The sequence below is a fragment of the Typopeltis vanoorti genome, chromosome 25, assembly GCF_054136105.1.
Source record: "Typopeltis vanoorti isolate ZY-2024b chromosome 25, IOZ_Tvanoo_1.0, whole genome shotgun sequence".
In the NCBI taxonomy this organism is placed as follows: domain Eukaryota; kingdom Metazoa; phylum Arthropoda; class Arachnida; order Uropygi; family Thelyphonidae; genus Typopeltis; species Typopeltis vanoorti.
Window position 1 is genome coordinate 58,585,072 of NC_143573.1, and position 21,310 is coordinate 58,606,381.

Here is a 21,310-nt window from a genome sequence, read left to right on the forward strand (position 1 = left end):
TTATCAACAATGCCTAAGCCTTTCTATACATTCCAACATAAAGATGTGCACAAATTCACATGGGGAGAAGATGCAAGAAATACAAAAAGTCTCTGACTATATTATTTTTGATAGTAATATCTTCATGCTCATTCACACAAGAGCATACAGAGGATTTGAAATAGAAAATGATCACAATTTAGTTTTGAGATAAAATTGTATAGCATATATTAAATATAAAATTGGACAGCTAGAATTGTGAGTGAATGTAGCAGTATATTTGAGGTGTGTTTTAAATAGTGTATAGTGTGACTTTTTTTGCATATAATTGTGCTTCATTTTTTTTCATCAAAAAAAAAAATCAAAATCAGCTAACGCCTATTTGTTCCCGTATAGGGAGTGGGGCCGTTTACCCTATCTAACTTTTGGAGACTGAGTGGGCAGTTCACTCTCCACTGGTAGCCAATCAGAGAGATAGCTGGCAGAAGCCTATCACTGATTCATCAGTACGTAGTGAAGAAGGCCCAAGCTATGCCGGCATCTTGTGGTCCCTAATCCTAACACAATATTTTTCATCATCATCATCAAATTCCTGCCATGTACCCTCAAGGGATGTACAGGATATGATAGTACTACATGAAAAATTTACATCATTATTAACTTCCTATCTACAATTTTCCTCCAAATCAGTCTGTTACTTGTCAAGACTCCAACATTATCAGATCTTATATTTCTATCGTCTAAGGCGCTTTTTACCGTATCAATCCACCTATATCTTGGTCTTCCTCTGGGTTGTTTTCCTGCCAACTTGGTAGAGAACACTTGTTTTGCTAATCTTTCCTCACCCATTCTCTTTAACACTTTCATTGCCAAGCTGAAAATTGGAATTTCGTGTGGTTGCCAAATTTTTTTTTTTTTTATTTAGTTAACGACATCCACACGATAATGCGTGATCGGCCGTTTGGTGAGAACTCGCATCGTGCGATATCGCGTGATTGGCAATGAACGTGTTAAGTGACCATACCACCTGAGATTATCTCTGCTAATGCATTCCTGGATGCTGACAATGTCAAGTTCTTTCCTAATGTTCTCGTTTTTAATATGATATTGCCATTGATGCCATCTGTTCACGCTTCTAATCTTTCTCAGGACTCTCATATCTGCGGTCTCTAGTCTTTGTCAAGTGTTTTACTTCTGACCCAGCTCTCAGATCCATAAGTTAAAACTGGTTTGAACACTGTCTTGTATACAGCTAATTTAGTGTTCCAACTTTGTTGATTCTGTTGTCTATTTCCATATTTAATTTACCATCTTCACTAAAAATCGTGCCTAAGTAGCTGAAATGTTTTATTTGTTCCACACGTTCTCCATTCACAACACAGTTGACATTTTCAATAATTCTGCCTATTTTCATTGTCTTTGTCTTTTTATTGTGACCTTCATACCATATCTATTACAACAGTTATTCAATTTAGTCAGAGAATCTTGCAGACTTATAGCAGATTTATTTAGAAGTATAACATCGTCCGCATAAAGCAGAGAACTGACATCAACATCTCCAATTTTCATATATCATGTTTAATACATGATATCAAAATTGGATATCTTGTATCCAATTTTGATATCATTCCTGTACTTCCTTCAATTCTAACTGCTGACTTACAACTCAAATAAAGACTAAGTATTGCTTGATATAATGCCCCATTGACACCATATAACTGTAGCGTATTGAATAGCTTCTCTCTTGGCACCTTGTCATATGCCTTTTCCAAATCGACAAAACTTAAATTCAGATCTTTGTTATATTCCCATGATTTCTCCACTATTTGTTGTAAAGTGAAGATCTGATCCTGACAGCCTCTATTTGACCTGAATCTAGCTTGTTCTTCACTAAGCTTTTCTTCCACAATTCTTCTCAACCGTTTTTCAAGTATACTTGCACAGATCTTGCCAGGAACACTCAGTAGGAAAATACCTCTGTAATTCTCACAATCAGTTTTATTTTCCTTTTTATATATAGGTCTATGAGAGCTCTACTCCAATCATCGGGAATTCGTCCCTCTGTCCAGGCATTCTGAACTATGCAGTGGGGCCACTGTAAGACTTTTATGCTACCATACTTCAGCATTTCTGGTCGAATATCATCTACTCCTGCTGCCTTTACACATTTCAAGCCTTTGATGGCTTTTTCTACTTCAAGTGTGGATATGTATTCCTGACTGCATGCCTGGTGCCTGGTCAGTGTTTTTTATCACTGTGCTGTCATCACTGCTTGTTTCATTTAGCAAATTTTCAAAGTAATTACTCCATACTTCAAGGATATCTTTTTATCCCGTTTTCATTTCACCTTTATAATTTCTAACTCCTTTTACAGCACTCTTTCCTCCATTCCTAAGCTTCTTCAACAACCTGCAGAATATTTTGCCACCTTCTTGATATTTATTTTCTATATTCTTGCTAAAATCCTCCCATGACTTTTGTTTAGCTAGTTTTACACACTGTTTAGCTTTCTTACATTTGTCTCTGTATTCTCTAAGAGCACAAGCTGACTTATTTGTCAGGAACTTTTGATATGCTTTCTTCTTTTCCTTCACTGCCTCTTTAACTTCCTGTGTTCACCATGGAATTCTAATTTTCTATCCTTGCAGACAACCTCACCACATGCCTCTCTGGCTGAATCAATCAGGGTTTTCTTCAAGGAATCTCCAAGGTTTGGTTCCTGTTCTCAAACTCTTTCATTTTTCCTTCAGTAATCTTTGTGTATTTTAGTCTACAGTTCACATCTGAGAGCTGCTCAAAATTTATTTGCTTTAAAACTTTCTTACCTGTCATTCTTTTCAATATGAAATTCGATTTTATCCTGCTCAAGACTAAATAGTGATCACTTCCAATTTCAAATCCACTGTACACTCTGGTGTCCTGCACCACGGAGAAAACATCACTATCAATAATAACTTAGTCAATGAGACTTTTCTTATTCATTGCCTCTTCTCTCCATGTGAATTTGTGCATATTTTTATGTTGGAACATGGTATTAGTAATAACCAGTCCATGTCCTGAGCAGAAATCCAACAGGTATTTGCCATTATTATTAGCTTTGCTCTTTTCTCCAGTTTTTCCCAAAACATTTTTGTATGTCTGACAATCACTTCCCATTCTGCTATTTAGATCCCCAACAAGTACCAACTTTTCCTTTTTCATTGTGTCAGTAGCTTTCTCTAGAGCCTCAAAAAATTCCTCCACTTCTACCTTAGTAGAACCTTCTGTGGGACATAGGCACAAATAAGTCTCATTGTCCAGTTCCCCATTCTCATATTTGCCCACATCATTTCTTGAGAGTGCCTGCCATTCAAGAAGATGAGTCTCGTATTTTGTGTTGAATACTATGGCTACTCCTTCTTTTCCTTGATTGTCATTGCCTTAATATAACATTTTGTATTTGTTGCTCAGAAAGATCTCACCAGTTTTTGTCTTTTTTGTTTCAGTCACCCTTACTATGTCGATCTGGTACTTATCTAATTCCTCAGCTAGCTCCATTTCTTTGCCATTCAGGCTTCTTATGTTGATAGTACCGATCTTTAACTCTGGTGATGTTGAGTTGGGGTGTGTTTTCAGATTTGTTCCAGTAGCTAACTTTTCACTGTTTGCCCAGGTTCCCTGGTGAAAACAATGGGGCCTTGTTTAACCAGGCGACGCCCCATCTGGCATGAAATTTTTTCATGTTGTACCATCATTTCGTATTTTGGTTTAACCAATAAGAATACAATTTGGTCAGCTAATGTCTGAAAATAGTGTGGGTTCAGCGGTCGATTTTCTTCAGTTAACGGGACGAAAAACCCGAGTTTCCAGTAGAAAAAACCCGCTAGCCCATGCCAGAGATCAACAAACTCGGGACCCGGTCGAAAAAAGGCTTAGAAAATTTCCTCTAATCAGTGACTAGATTTGAACCACCAAATCCTTTCTTCGTGCAGTCAAGCGCTGCTGTAGAGTGCAAACGCCACTGCTAATGAGCTACACAAGCGCTGATTTTTTTCATGCTAAATACAAATGTTTTTTAATAATGTTTGTTGTTGTAATTTTGTTCATTTATGTTCTTGCTGCTGCTTGGTGTTTCTACTTCCTGATAATGACATCTGTAAGGACACCCACATCTGCAGCACAGAAAGCTTCAGCACAAAGATAGTTTTGCCCTGGAGTTTACCCAGCAGATACATTACGAAAATTGTTTTATGTATGCACTCAAATATGTGAATGGTTTGTGGACTGTTAGGGTGAATGAAAAGGAGAGTATTAATCTATGTGAAATGTGTAATGATAGACTAGAGCATTTATTAATGGGAGTTGGTATCGTCAGTAGTAAACAAAAATCAGATGGAAGTGTTAGTAGTGATAACAAAGGGAATGGAGTGGAAGAACTTATGCAAGAGGTGATGAAAATGGAAAGTGAAATGAAGCATTTTGAAGAAGAGATTAAACATTTGAAGAGGAGATTGGCTAATATGAATGAGGTGGAAGTTAATTTTAAGAAAGAATCATTATACGGCGACTCCATCATCAGTGGTGTGATGAATAATAAAGCACACAAAACTTGCTTTCCTGGTGGAACATTGAAACAAATAACTGATGCTTTTCAGAAAAAAATATATAAGTAGGCATCATAATTAGTGGTAGTTAGGGGCATGAATGACTTAAATGGCAATAGAGACTGATAGAGACTTGAGGAAATTGTTGCAGGTAGGTAAAAGATAATGGTGTTGCTAGAAAGGTCATAAGCATGTTGTCCAGATATGATGATAGTGAATTGAGAAGGAAAGCAGAAATAATGAATAGCAAGATGGCTGAGTTGTATGAGGCAAAGGGAGTTCAATTTGTAAAATTGTAAAGTGAATTTGAAGGGAAGTTGGAATTATTTAAAGTTGATGGATTGCATTTGAATGAGTTTGGTATTGGCCATTTATTATTATTAAGAGAGACTCCAGAGTCAGAGACTTGTTGAGGGAAGCCACATACTATACACACAGCTATCATATTTGTTCTTGAATTCATTCAAATTGCTTGCACACACAACATTCAATGGTGATTCATGCCAATCATGCACCACTCTGAGAGAAAAATCTAGATCTCATCCCTTCTTGGCGGCATTCATTCTCAGTTTCCAAGAATGTCCTCTTGTCCTTTCTCCACCCTCCATAAAATAAAAAAATTCCATCAATTGAAATCCTGTACGATCCTTTCAAAGGTTTGTAAGTCTCAATTATATCACCCTTTCTCCTGTTAGCTTGTGTCTGCAGTCTACAAATTCTCAATCTGTCTTCATAATCAGTATTCCACAATCCTGATATCATTTTAACACTCTCCTGTGAACTCTTTTCTCTGTATCAGAATCACAACAGAAACCAGGAGACCAGACCTATGCACAATAGTCCAAGTGAGGTCTTATCAAAGCCTTGTAAAGAGGCAAAATAACATCCATATCTTTACATGTCAAAGTTCATTTCAACATTGCAGTTATCTTTAAAGCTGTATTTGCAATCTTTGCTACATGGCCCCTGAACTTCAACTTCCTATCTACTAACACTCCAAGATCCCTGGCCTGATCAGTTTCTTCTAGCATAATCCCATCAATATAATGCAACATTGGATATCTAATTATGCCGAAGTGCATGACTTTCCATTTACTGACATTGAACTGACATTCATTTTCCCATACCCACAATTCCAGCATATTCAAATCATTGTACAAATACTCGACATATCAGCCACATTGCTGATTACCTATTTTTGCATCATCAGCAAATAGCTGTATGTCACCTGTCAAATCCTTCCCAATGTCATTAATGTACAGATGGAATAGCATTGGACCAAGGACTGATTCTTGTGGTATACCACTAGTTACCTTAAATCTTGCAGACTCACATTCCCCATATACCACTTTTTGATATGTCATTCAGTCATCGTCTTATCCACACTAATATTTTATAATCCAAACTCATATTCTCCAATTTATGCAACAGTCTTCTTTGTTGTATTCTGTACAGATGGAATAGCATTGGACCAAGGACTGATTCTTGTGGTATACCACTAGTTACCTTAAATCTTGCAGACTCACATTCCCCATATACCACTTTTTGATATGTCATTCAGTCATCGTCTTATCCACACTAATATTTTATAATCCAAACCCATATTCTCCAATTTATGCAACAGTCTTCTTTGTTGTATTCTGTCAAAAGTCTTAGGAAAAATCCAAAAGTATCATGGTGCATCCATTCCCCTTGTCTAGTGCGATGGTAACATTATGTGAGAAGGTGCACGCTCATGATGCCACTAGGCATCATGAGCGTGCAGTTTTCTACACCAGTCTAGCAAGTGGTGTCATCCTATGTGAACCGGTTCGTTGTTCTGGCTGCATTTTTGATAGTGCTTACAAGCAAGTTTGATTTTGTGATGGCTGATCACAAGCAACAGAGTGTGCATGAAATTTTGTTTTCTTTTGGGTAAAACTGCAGCTGAAACTATTGTTATGTTGACAAGATTTAAAGGACTACATGTTAGGTAAAATGCAGGTCCATTAGTGATTTTCCTGTTTCAAAAATGGTGACAAGTCAGTTGAAGACCAACCATGATCTGGCCGACCTGTGATAAGCAGAAGTGATGAAAACATCAAAATGGTTTGCCAGGCAAATTAATGAAGACCGTCAAAAGACCATTGAGCTATTTTCTGAAAAAATGAATTTGTCATGGAGTTTATGCCAGTGAATTTTAACAGAAGATCAGCAAATGAAACACATCTGTTAAATTTGTGCCTCATTTGCTTTCAGAGGATTTTTAAAAAATAAAAATAAAAAAAACATTCCCCCCCCCCCACAGATAAAGAAAACCATGAAAGGTTAGTGATTTGTCAGTATGGACAAAGTGAAAGAAAAGTTGCTAGGGCCATTAACAGTTCCAGAACCATTTCCAGCAGTGGAAAAAAATGTTTTGACAAAGAACATTGACTCACATGGAGAGTACTTTGAAGGAGACTAAGAATATGGGATTATAAACTTTAATAAAGAATTTTAAAAAATTAATAATTTTGGGTGTTTTGGGGGTATCCCCTCATAGAATGTGGGCAAGTTGCTAAAACACAACCTTCCCTTAGTAAACCCATGCTCTAAAGATTCTCCGTCAACTCATTTCTGAATGAGTGCTCTAACCAACTTTTCCAAAACTTCATCACCACTCCTGAGATACTGATTGGTCGATAGTTGGTTTAAACTTTAAACCCTTGTGCAATGGCATTACAATACATTCTTTCCACTCCTGTAGAATCTTCCCTGTTCTGAGACTCAAATTATATAGTTTGGTTAAAAGAATGGCTAGTTCAGCAGCTGAACACTCTTTTAGAAAGGCTGTTAGCTGAGAAAGCATAGAATCAAGAAAGTACTGTAGCTAATAATCAAAGAGTGCTCATGAAACAGGTTGTACAGCAGGAGGACGATGGATATGAGGTTGAATATGTGATTGCAGCAGAGCAAAGTGATGGGCATAAATGTGAGATTGAGACAGAAATCAATGGCAATCATTGTCAGGATTAGGGAATTGGGAGTGGTCATACTGAAGAGAGAGAAGAAGGGACGGGGTGTAGCTGCTAGAGTAGAGTTGGTGTTACAGCGATATGCTTGGCCTTTGCAAAAGCATTTGATAAATTACCAGATGATAAGTTGGTGTACAAAACTGCAGAGGATGGAAATGGATAGTATATTGTTAGATAGCCTGGAGATTGGCATTTTGAATGGTGCCAGCAAGTTGTGTATTTTTTCTTTTCTTTTTTTTTTTTTTTTTTTTATGTTGGGCCCATACACAGGAGATTGATTGGTCAACCTATATAGGTGGTGGGTTGGAAAGAAGGAATTTGTTTACATTCGATTTGAATGACTTTAAATTGTATTTGTTGGGAAACACAGCAGGTGGGAGACTGTTCCACAGTGCAGCAGTTGCAGGGATGAAGGAAGAGGAAAAGAAATTTGTTCTGTTTGTTTCTAGGTGTACTGTGAAAGGATGTTGTGCAGCAGCTGCACGTGTTTCAATGAGCTTAGTACTGACCGGGGGAATTATTGATGTTATTTCGGATGAGCATTTCCCATGGAAATATTTGTAGAATATACTTACTGCTGAGACCAAACGTCTGTGTGAAAGTGGGGTGAGAGAGTTGGTAAGGGATGGATCATTGATAAATCTAATTGCCCTCCTCTGTATTGAGTCGAGCATTTTGAGAGAGCTTTTTGGGGCCCCCCACCTCATATGTGGGAGCAGTATTCAATAGTTGGGCGGATTTATGATATGTATAATGTTATTAGCTGTTCAGGGGTGAAGTAACGTCTTGAGCGGAAGAGAAATCTTAGTTTTTTTTTTGTCTGAGGATGCAATGTTTGAGATATGTTTGTGCCAGGAAAGGTTTGATGTGAGGGTGATTCTGAGGAGCGAGATCTTAGGCTGTCTGGAAATTTGAGTATCGTCAAAAAGGATACTGGGAAAAAGTTGTTCTTTTTTATGGGAAATAGTACAGAACTGGGTTTTGTTGGCATTGAAATTTATGAGGTTATCCAAACCCCATTGTAGGATGGCTTGGAGATCAGAGTTGAGGGTGGTGGTGGTTGATGTTCTGTAGGATGAGGTGAGTTGTGTAGGTTAAGGCTTATCAAATGCAAGCAAGGAGTGTAGTGTGCTGTCATCTGCAAAACTGTGTATTGAGTTGGAGGTCAATTGCAGTAGGTCATTGATGTATAGCAGGAACAGGATTGGTGAGAGGACAGAACCTCGTGGGACCCCAGCATTAATTGAGTGGTGCGAGGATAGGGAGCCATCCACCATCACACACGGTGTACATCCAGACAGAAAACTGGCGATCCACCTACAGAAGTCCTGAGTCAGACTGAATGATGGTAGTTTGCCTAGTAGACCTTTGTGCCAGACCTGGTCAAAGGCTTTGGAGATATCTAGTGCAACCACTTGAAATTCGCCAAACCTCTCCATAGCATTTGTCCAGAGATGGGTGACATATGTGAGTAGATCTCCTGTTGATCGGCAGTGGCGGAATCCACACTGGCGGTCATTTATTTGGTGAGTGTCTTCAAAATAGTGTAGGAGGTGGGAATTGATGATTTTTTCCATTACCTTTGATGGGACTGAGATAAGCGAGATAATTGGAACCCTTCTTGGGAATGGACTGAATATAGGCCAATTTCCAGTTTGCGGGATAGATTCCAGTGGAGTAGGAGAGTATATATAGGTGACATTGGATAGGGGTTAGTTCTGGAGCACAATTTTTCAGAACAATTGGGGGGGAATGCCATCAGGGCCAGGAGACTTTTTTTGTGTCTAACTGGGACAGTATTTTTCTGATTTCATCCTGGCAAAAGGATATAGGGGGTATTGTATGTTGGGTATCTGGAATGGTTGAGGGGCATTTACCATCGTCAGTTATGCATGCGTTTGAAGCAAAGTATGAGGCCAGAAGATTAGATTTTTCTGTAGGTAATGACACAGTAGAGCCATCAGGGTGTGATAGGGGTGGGAATAGTGTTGGACCGAAGTTATGGCCAATTGCTTTGGCAAGAGACCAAAAGGCTCAGCTGCCGTTTGGACAGACTGCTAGTTTCCTGCTTTTTGCGCTTTCGAACTCTGTTTAGGAAGCGTTGATTGTTTTTTTTGCATCTATTACGAGCTTCGATGTAAGCTTTGAAAGAGGATGAGGTTCTTGATTTCACTCAGTTGTGGTATGTCTGGTGTTTCATCTCTACAGCTTTGGCACATCTTTTGGAGAACCAGTGTTTCGTTAGAGAATGGCAGTTCAGAGTGTTGTGTGGAATGTACGTATTCATGCCGGTGAGGATTACTTTGGTAATAAGCTTGATGCATATGTTTGGGTTGGAAGGCCGGAAGCAATAGTCCAACCATGGGAATGTGGCATAGAAGTTGCGGAGGCTGTTCCACTTGGCACTGTTATAGTTCCAAACTACTCTTGTATGGGAGTGTCTGTATAAATGTTGTTGCATGGGGGAGGAGATGAGCACTAAGTTGTGGTCAGAATTGCCCAGGGGGCTCACTACTTTCACTGTGTATTTGGAGGAGTCATTGGTGAGGAAGAGATCTAGGGTGTTTGGAGAGTAGTTTGGGTTGTCTGGTATTCTGGTTAGCATCTGGACAAGTTGTGTAAGGTCGTTAGTGATGGCAAATGTTTCTGCATCTCTGCCTGCAAGATCTGTACAACTGGGGGAGGAAAGCCAGCTAGTGTTGTGGACATTAAAATCTCCTAGAAGGATGATTTCGCTGTAGGGAAAGTGGAATTGGAGAAAGTCGACTTTTAGGGAGAGGAAATTAAAGAGCTCAGGATGGTTGGTTGTGTTGGGGGAGCGATAGAGGCAGAAGATGAATTGAATGGAGTGGGGAAGGGATATTTTCAATCAAAGAAAGTCAAAGTTGGGTGATTCTAGGTTAGGTGCTCTCTGTCAAGGTATGTCTGAGCAAATGTATGTGCAGACGCCACCCTCGGGGCGAAAGTTGTTGAGATAAGTGGTGCTGGGGGTGGATGTAAGATGTGGGTTTCTGCCAGGAAGAGTAGGTGGGTTTGGTAGACTGTAGGTGGTAGTGGACACTATTCAGGTTGGAGTTTAGGCCACGGATGTTGGTGAAGTGGATGTGTAGGGTTTTGTGGGACGTTTGTTGGACTGCATGGGTCTTGCACATTTCCTATACGGTGCCTGCCTGTTAGTCTCCATCGTGGCTGCTAGTGGCATCACTTGGTTTTTTTCACCAGTTTATCTTGTCTATCGTTGATGGTTCAACTGTTGATGGTTTCACCATTTTGATGTTTTCTTTGAGTTCTCTTCGAAGCTGGTGTCTTCATTCTCTTGGTGCAAATGATAAGTCTGGTTATGCACATATGCGCAATTGGTGGCAGGAGTCTTTGAACTTGTTGTTGATCGCTGTTATTATTTTTGATGTGCTTGTTGGCATGTCACAAGTCACTTTTACTAGGCACAGAAAGTTCGTACCTACCTTCCTTTTATTTATAGGCCCGAAACGATGGCACCTGACGATATTCTTGGGATCGATGTTACATTCTTCGGCTAGTTTCTTGATGTCCTCTTGTAGTGATCTTCTGTTTTCCGTCGGGAAGTTCAGAATGATGGCTTTGAGCTTTTTGTGTTCAGCCTCCATCAAGTCGTTTACCGTTGATGCGATTAGATTGCGATGTTCTTTCACTGACAGAGTGGAGCTTGCATTGCGCTGGTTTTCAATTTGATCTAGCTTAGCTTCGACTGCACGTATTTTGTTGGTGAAAGTTTCATTTAAAGTATTGATATGCTGTTCGAGATTTTCGACACGTTTGCCTATGTTCAGAAGTTGTTTTACTGAAGGAAGGCACAGCGAAGAAGAATGGCTGGATGAGTTTGGTAAGTAGCTTATGTGCAGTTTTGTCAATTTTCGTGCAGGAAGCATGCAGCCAATGGCAACAGAACTTGCAGAATATGCCTTTTTTTTTGTCTGTGACACCGGTTTTGCAGCTGCGGCACGTAATAGGATTGTCTGTGGTGGTTGACGGCACTGTGCCACCACTGTGCGTGGTGCTCGTTCGCCATTGGCTTTTTTTTTTTGTGCTGCCATCTTTGCTGTGTAGGGTAGGCATCGTGAGTGCTTACATGTGGCTGATTTTGAATTAGAAGGATAGCTGTTTTAATACACTAAAAGTACTTACAGGTTGTACTGAAGTATTCTGCTGCTCGGCACCCGCTGTTAGGTTTCCGTTTTATGGTTAATTTCAATGGAAAAACACTCACAATAACGGTAAATTAGGGAGCACAATCTTATAGTAGCTTATTCACTGATGCCACCTGGTGTGTATGATGAAGCAGTGTCTTAAAAAGAAAAGGAAACCAGTGAGGTGCCCTAGGGTTCTGTTCTTGGGCCCAGCTGTTTTTAACTTATTGTAAATTATTTCATGTGGATTGACTGGGGACCTTTAGTTTTTTGCCTGATGATGCAAAGTTGAGGAGAATTATTCTTATATAGGTATCTCCATGAAACCAGAAAACTCATCATATGAGATTCGTTATTCACACATTAGCCATTATTTACACAATAACTATAATATCTCTCTTTAAACTCATTAACTGATGTAGTACTCACAATCACCTCTGGCAACCCATTCAGCGCCCTCTCCAAGCAAAAAATCATCCTAACACTCTAACCACACTCTTAAACAACTTCCACTGGTGACCTCTTGTTCTTTCCCTTCTTGATATGAACTGAAAAGTCTTCAATGTCAGTCATATAAAACTCCTTTAATAACTTAAATGCTTCTATCATTTCTCCTCTTTTTCACCTGACAGTTAATTTTTGAAGCCTACAGACCATTATTCTATTCTCACAGGGAACATTCCATAGCCCTGCCACAACCTTTGTTGCTTGCCTTTGTATCCTCTCTGCCACTTCATCCCCCATGGAATCTGGAAGTCCAGATTTATTTGCAGTACTCCACGTGTGGCCTTATATAGGGAAACAATAGCCTCTCTATCCCTGCTTGTTAGTGTGTGTTTCAACAACCATATAATCTGATGTGCTTTTTTGGTTATCTTTGCAATATGCCCTCTAAACTTCAACCCCCTGTCCACAATCACACCCAAGTCTCTGGCCTCATCAGTTTCTTTCAGTTCAGTTCCATGAATATAGTACACAGCTTGTGATCTCTTCCCAAAGTGCACCACCTTACACTTGACCACAATAAACTGGCAGCCATTTACCTTTGCCTATGCTGCTAATCTATTTAAGTCATCCTGCAGAATCTCTGCATCACCTTCATTTACCATTGCTCTTCCCAGTTTAGCATCATCAGCAAACGACTGAATATTTCCTGTCATTTAATTTCCTTTATCATTGATATACAAACTAAATAAGTACTGAGTCCTGTGGTACATCACTGATAACTTACCTTCTGGACTTATCTCCTCCATAAACCACTCTTTTTGATACCTATTCATCAGCTTTCTCCTAATCCAATTCACCAGATTCATATGCATCCCCATTTGCTGTAATTTATCCAATAGAGATTTTATGTGGAATCTTGTCAAATGCTTTTGCAAAGTCTAGCAGTATCTGAGTAGCCATTTCTCTTCTCTTATCCAACTCCATTGTCACCATATTATAAAAAGTAAGCAAATTACCAAGCCAAGATCTACCCTTCACAAAACCATGTTTTCCTCTATAGAGTATCGTATTCCTATCTACCCATTCATGAATTCTGTCTTTAACCAATTTATCCAATATCTTAATCACCACTCCTGAGATGCTGATTGGGCTATAATTTGCTGCTTTTGTTTTGGAGTCCCCTTTATGCAATGGGACTATCCCCCCCTCCCCCGCTTTCTACTCTATTGACACATTCCCAGCACTGCAGCTTAAAATAAACAGCTTGGTCAGTGGAGTTGACATGATTCCCTTGCACACATTCTCATGATACACAGGCAATGGTAATATGCATCTAATCCCATGGATGTGTTCATATTGAGGTTCTGCTTTTTAAGTGCCTTCATTTTGCACATGGAACGGTGTGGACTTTGTGGATTTGTGTAGCAAGTTGGATGGAAGGAAGTATTTATATAAGGTGGATGGCTTGCATCTAAATGAATTTGATATCAGTAGTCTTGAGAAAGCGTTGTTCAGCGAAAGTTTGGAAGTGCAAAATCAGGGAAACTTGGATGTTTGGGGGGGGGTGCAGGTGAGCTTGGATCCAAACAACCAAGTGGTAGTGATCACATGATGCACCCCAGCTCCTTAACTTTAGTGGGCTAAGAGACACAAGGTGTAAAGGAAGTTGTAGGATGAAGGAGGCATTGCAGTTAATGTATACTAATGCAAGAAGTATTTTAAATATGGCTGAAAAGTTTTGGCATTGGTTAGCACAACTTGACCAAAGGTTATAGGCATTAATGAGATGTGGTTGACCAACGATGATATGGTCACAGGTATAGAATGCAAGGGATATAGTATAAGGGAGAATGTAGATGACATGCACTTGCAAATTAGCATGATGAGTACAGGTCAAGTAATTATTATGGGTGATTTCAACTATGGTGATGTAGACTGAGAGGAGGAATGGTCAAAGGCAGGGAAGGAAATAGAATTTATCCAGCTGATGAGAGAAAATTACCTGAGGCAACATCAACAGAGAGGACACAAGAGTCAAGAGTGCTGGATCTTAACACTAACCAATCTAGATATGTTGCCTCTGCTTGGAGAAAGTGATCATTAGTCATGACCTGGGGAATTGCAAAATATGCAAAATTTTCTGCTATGTAGGGATATATGTGGAATTACAAAGCAGGTGATTATGACAAGCTGAGGAGTCAGCTTTCAGCAGAGTCATGTGTCATAAGAATTTGGAGGGGAGAGATTGTGGTGGTGCATGGGAAGTGGTCAAGGGATGTTTGAAGAAGCAGTATCAGGGTGTATACCTGGAGTCAGAAGGATAAATCAGGTAGGAATAAGATGGACGAATAGCTTCATTAAGCAGGAACTGCATATAAAGAAAAGGTTGTGGAGGGATTATAAAGAAAAAGTGATCAACATAAGGCACAGGCAAGAAGAGTGACCTGGTATGGTAAGGAAGAATAAAGCTAATTATGAGAGAAGCTAACTGATGAGGCCAAAAGAAATCCTAAAGAGTTTTTTTGCTATGCAGCAAGTAAAAGGAGGAATAACTATGGAAAAAGTGCTGATGGTGGGAAAGTAACAGAACCAAATCAAATAGTTGAATTATTGAGTGAGCATTTTGTATGGTGTACCATCTAAGTGGTGACACTTCAATGCCAGATGAGTGACACTGACTGATAAGAGAATAGAAGTTGAAGATAATAATTACTTGCCCTGTACTCATCATGCTAATTTACAAGTGCATGTCATCTACATTCTCCCTTATACTATATCCCTTGCATTCTATTCCTGTGACCATATCATCGTTAGTCAACCACATCTCATTAATGCCTATAACCTTTGACCAAGTTGTGCTAACCAATGCCAAAAACTTTTCAGCCATGGAAATACTTTTATTGGGATTATATTGATCAAGTGCATATAACAACAACTAAGTTATACCAACTAGTTTCACCAACTAAGTCTGTTGGCATCTTCAGAGTACATAACTGATGTACGGCACTAAAAAGTAAAAAAAACTGTTACAAACTATAATCAACCGATTCCAATTATATTAAACAAAGAACAGAGCGCGTACAATACATTCATAGAGCGTGGATGATATCACTTGTTGTTATTTAGGAACGTTCTATAGTTGGCACTGTAATTCATTTCTGGCGAGTTGAAGGATCTGATAAGGGTCTTCCAGATCACGGGCAAGATTAGTCCTTAGTTCCTGTTAAGGTTTTGTATACTTAGTTGTTGTTATATGCACTTGATCAATATAATCCCAATAAAAGTATTTCCAGAGCTTTTTGGTCAAGAAAATTAAACGTTTTTTTAACTTTTCAGCCATATTTAAAATACTTCTTGCATTAGTATACATTAACTGCAATGCCTCCTTCATCCTACAACCTTCTTTACACCTTGTGTCTCTTAGCCCACTAAAGTTAAGGAGCTGGGGTGCATCATGTGATCACTTCCACTTGGTTGTTTGGATCCAAGCTCACCTGCATCCCCCCCCCCCCAAACATCCCAGTTTCCCTGATTTGCACTTCCAAACTCTTGCTGAACAACACTTTCTCAAGACTACTGACATCAAATTTTTAGATACAAGCCATCCACCTTATATAAATACTTTGCCTCTGTCATACTGTGGCAACAGGCTCACAACTTTTACTTTCTCATTCTTCTTCTTTTTCACATACCCAGCAAATCTTTGATGTTTTCTCAAATATCACATTTAATACCTGCTAAATCTTTTGTACCAGTTAAAATAAACATCTTTCACCTTAACTCTTTGCATCCTCATAGCATCACTGACATCCTCAATCTTAGCAGCAGGAAAACATGAATTTGTCACATTCTGCTCAAGGACTCCTCTTATCAATGAATCGCCATACAAAATCCGATATTCCTTATGCTTTTGCTCTTTCATGCTCTGCTTTGTCTCCCCATGCTTTCATTTATGTGTTATACCATCCACTAGGCATTTCTCCAAGCACTCAATCTTGCATTTTGTTCTGTGAAGAACTTCATATAGTGCACTGTCTTTTCCATTACTATCATTCCTTTCATTTTCCACTATGGCACTCATGCAACCACTCATATTGCTTGTAACTATCCCAATCACATTATCACACAATTTTGTCTTTCAACTCATCACTATCATTCTTTTTATTCTCTTCTTGCTTTTGGCATTTTGACAAACATTCTCCAGTTTCATTATCCTTCCATAAGCCTCTCATTCTGTGAAGGCCATAGATTTCACGTATGCTGCAGCAAACATAATCACAGACATTAAAATTGCCCACCATTGTTTTATGCATTGGTGCCATGGCACACAATATAGTGTACACAAAAACAAATATTAAACCTCTGAAATATCAGAAAATTAAGCCCACTATTCTTAGAGTTAATCAAACAAACATTCATAAATATAATGATGCAAAAAAGATGACTTAATTGTCACTAAATACTTCCAAAAAGAATTTTCATCACATGAACTGTCATACCCTCTTGTGGCAAAGACCATTATAAGGCACACTGCTGATGTTAATTTCCTTCCAGAAGATTTGAATAGACTTTTTGCTTGGACAAATGAGTGAGGTTGTCGTTTTGGGTAGCACATCTTATTATTTTTTAAGTTTGAGAATTTGAATAGTGTGTGTGTGTGTGTGTGTGCTAACATTGTAGTATGCCTCTCTAAAGGGATTAGCAGTACCTTTTGTGAATCAGCATGCCAACAGCTGGCAAGCTGAGAAGCTGCATTTTTGGGATACATGTGGTTTTGTAATGTCATGTTTTAGTGGGTCTATAATTTTCTTCTCCAACTGAAATGGGAAATTTTAAGGAGCAAAGAATCGGCATCAAATTTCTACAACCTCAAAGAAAAAAAAACACTTCTGATGCAGTTGTTGCAGTGGAAGTCAAATTCAAGCAGCCAAAAAAAGCACATCAAGTTAATGTCGAGTTATTCTTGATTTTGACATCCAAGGCATTATCCACAAGGAATTTGTCACCCCTCTCCCAGTTAAACTGTCAATGAAACCTTACAAGTTTCACTGAAAGGTTTTGAAGCTGCTAAGGGAGAACATTCTGCACAAATGTCCAGACAAGTGAATGAACAACTGGGTTCTTCACATTACAATGCTTCCAAGTTTCTGACTTCCAAAACCATTATTCCCTGTTCCCCTTTATTTGCCTGACCTTGCACCCCCCCCCCACAACCTTTTCCTGTTCCTCAAGAGAAAGAACATCGTTTTTGACATGATTTAGGAGATCCAGGCAGTATTGCCAGAGGTCCTTAACAGTTTGGGACTTCCGGATGCATGGAATAATGGAAAAACTACTGGATCACTGAATACATGTCTAGGGAGACTGGTGATGAGTGACTAAGACAATATCAGGACTCTAGAATGTTGCAAGGAAGAAAGGTTAAAGAAATGTTGATTACATACAAAGTTTAGATGGCTAGGAGGGAAAGAGATTATTATTATTATTACATGACACCTCCAGGGAGTCCAAAGGCTCATCGAGGGAGGGTACCTACTCTACAACTCTCAGTCTCCACCAACCACATCTACCTTCGTCATCTACACCAATGTTCATCACTAGTATTTCACAATCACAAAGATCCCTGCCCACGGTGGGATTTGGACCCACAGCCTTTTGGCTGGAGAGTGAATACACACAGCCAACCAGGCAGATGATATGATAGAGATATTTAAGTTAGTGAGGGAATTTTATCTGGTTAATTCAGAGGGGATTATAAAAAGAATAGAAGGCAAGAGGGGAAGAACCAGAGGCCATACCTGGAAATTGTGTGAGAGTCTAAAGAGGTGTGAGAAGTAGATTTTTTTACATATGGAGGATTGTGGGTGGACATTACCAGAATATGTTGTTAATGCAAGCAGTATTGAGGATTTGAAGATTCAGTGTGATAAATATGTTGTCATTTGAATGAACCCTCCAACAATGAGTCTCCTAACTCCATGGTGGGTGCGATACTAATAATTAAAAGAAAAGTGTGAAAGAATGTTTTTAAAATAATCGAAGTTGAACAACTTTGATTATTTGTACTTTGAGAACTGAAGACTCAAATATCAAATATTATTCAAGAAAAAATGAAAAATTGAAAACAAGAACCAAACCTTCTCCATATCACTTTTGTAAATGTCTTCAATGATGTATATGATATAGCAAAGTGTAAGGTTATGAATTTTGGGGTGAAAAGATTATGAGCTGTGTCCCACATTGATGGAACTAGACTCCAGAAAATTGAAGCCAGGAATTTGGGAGTGTTGGTGGTTGGGTAGTTGAAGTTTAGAGAGTGTATTGTAAAAGTAGCTAAAACAGTTTGTTGGATTACTTGGTTTGCTACATAATGAAGAGCATAATGAATGAGAAGATATAAGCAGGTTATTATACCTTGATAAGACCACATCTTGACTACTGCACATATCTGGTTACCTGGGTTTCTTGGGATGCGGAGGAGGTGAAGAGGATCCATAAGCAAGTGATCAAGGTGTTGGCAGGTCTATGAAATGCACCTTATCACGATAAGTTAACGATTTGTGGGTTACAGAAATGGTTGATAAGTGGAAAAGGAGTGATATGATTGAGACGTACAAATTATTAAGAGGTTTTTAAAGGACTGATATATAGAGGAAAGTTTTCAGAACAGGCCTGATGATGGTAGAACTAGAGTTCATCCTTTGAAATTGAGCAGGAGTTTGGTTAAGGGTAAGAGAACTTCATTTTTTGCATAGAGAGAGAGAGAACCCCCCACACACATGACACCCACAAAGGAGAGAAAGTCTATTGTGGGTGTCATGACTGTGAATGAGTTCAAAACAGAGGATGATAGATATTACCCAAATATTGGATAGTGCCAGGCATAATTTTCAGGGCTTTTCTCAATAATTATACCTGATACTGGCCTCCTTGTAAAATTCTTGATTTTTGGACAGTATAGTCTAATGTTGCCTTAACATATCACTAAAAAAATCAACCATATTCTTTCAAGTTGTTTTATTATTTCTTAATTTATTTATTTAAATTTGATTTGCACATGTTTTATTATGTTGTATAAGCAATTAATTATATCAGTCCATTTATATCTGTCTATCCCAAGCCATGTTTACCATCAGTTTGCAAGCACCATCTGCTTATTATTTCCTCTGTTTAGTTATGTATTACCATGCCACCTTAGCTCTATTTACAAATTCTTCATATTAATACATAATGCCAAATTTCGTTTTATTATTTCCATTTCAATATTATTATTATTATTATTTGACACCTCCAGGGAGTCCAAAGACTCATTGAGGTAGGGCACCTGCTCTACAACTCCATCTCCACCATTCAATCACCAACTGACTGCAACTACACCAACACCATCTATCGCCGACCACACTGGTATTTCCAGAGACAATCATATGGTTCTGCTATTTATTGCTTTCGACTAAATTTTGAATAAAGTGGGTTCAAACAGGTAGCAGGATAGGATGATTTCACTTTGATTTGGTTAATAAAACATAGAGCTTAGAGAATGAAGGAGTAAAGCCTCAGGTTCAAGTTTATAATCTTGTCATTTATCAAAAATAACACAACCTAAATCTGTGATGTTTCTTGTGGAGAAAAAAAAACCTAACCAACTTAAATATAAATCTTTTTTTGTTTTGTTTGGAAACTTCCAGTTTTTAGCAAATGATTTTATATTTATATATGTATTGTATATAGTTGTATCTATTTAAATTAATATTTTAACTAGTTTCTGCTTATTTTTATAGTGTAATCAGTGTGGACAATCACCAGTTGGAGATTATTACCAACATAAAAAAGAAATCTACTGTAGTAAATGTTACTATCAGTTAACCCACACTAAAGCTATGGTATCAAACAGGTGAAAACATATACTAAATTTAATATTTTCATTCTTATCTGATATGAAAGTATAAGCATATAAATGAAATATACACTATGTTGAAATAAGTTGTAGGAGAGCACTGTGTTTCAGAGAAAATTACAATGTGTGTGTGTGTGTGTGTACACAAACATATCAATTGTGTGGACTATTTTGGATCCCACTTCTTTCCACCTTTCTATTCCTACTGCACTATTTTGCAATAATATGCCTCATAGTGTGGACCATTCTTACTTTGATATGGACATTAGGCCATGTTGGACACACTGATCACCTGGACACATCTACATCAAGGTTGACTACCCTGATGTAGAATTTAGAATGAACCAAAGAACCCTGAATTTAGAATGATTAGCACATTCTGCAAAACCAGATTGCTCCAACTCCTGGTACACGATATAACTGTGATGTTCCTCACAACAAACAACTAGAAATCTACCAGATTGGCCAAAGGCAGATAAACTACAGGCCAAGGGGTTCTGATAAACAGTTAGGAAGATTAGTGGGGAAGTGATCCTTTGTTCAGATGGAGGACTCATCTGCTGAACTCAGTAGATGAGAGCCCTTGTGATTTCAAATTTTTAACAAGGATGATGATGATGAACCTGAGCATGAATATGATTAATGTGTGAGAGAAGTCCCCTGTCTGGCTGACAAAGAACAAGAGGATCTTAAAAGGAAATGTAATTGTTATCTTATATTTCTAATGTAAACTCTATCCTATTATTAATGACATTGATCTTGGTAAGAAAAGTTTGCTGTTTGACAGTATTCTATATCCATGTATCTATACCATACCAGAGGCTTAGACTGAATGATTTGGAGAAGTGGTTAGGGAAAATCAGACTTTTCCATCACTGTACCGTCTGTTTGCTGGTAAAATTTGTTCTGATATAACCTGAATTACAAAATTAAATAGCTGAATATTCTACAGTAAATCTTGCCAAAGTAATTCCCTAGCAAGAGAAAGGAGTGCAGTTTGTTAGTGTGTGCAATAAATTCAACTGTATTTGAATGCTTTTGGTATGAGTCATTTGGAGAGACTGCTGGTAGAAGGGAGAGTAATGACAGCAGAGAATGAATCTGAGCAAGTAACAAGCAATGTGAAAGAGTGGAAGAGTAAAGAATGAGAGATTGAAGTAGTGCTTATGAATGAAGAAGTGAGTAACATTAGTGTAGAGAAAACAAGTATGCAAAACAAACAGGGGAATAAGGAGATTCAGGGTG

The 21,310-nt window shown here is 38.4% G+C and overlaps 1 protein-coding gene across 1 annotated transcript in view; it reads left to right on the plus strand.

Moving 5' to 3' along the window:
* Positions 1–21,310, plus strand: part of LOC150092769 (ciliary microtubule-associated protein 3) — a 102,996-nt gene that overhangs the window by 64,599 nt on the left and 17,087 nt on the right. The window contains exon 6 of the mRNA XM_090414742.1: positions 19,950–20,062. Coding sequence (XP_090270868.1) covers positions 19,950–20,062 — 113 coding nt within the window. The remainder of the gene's footprint in view (positions 1–19,949; positions 20,063–21,310) is intronic.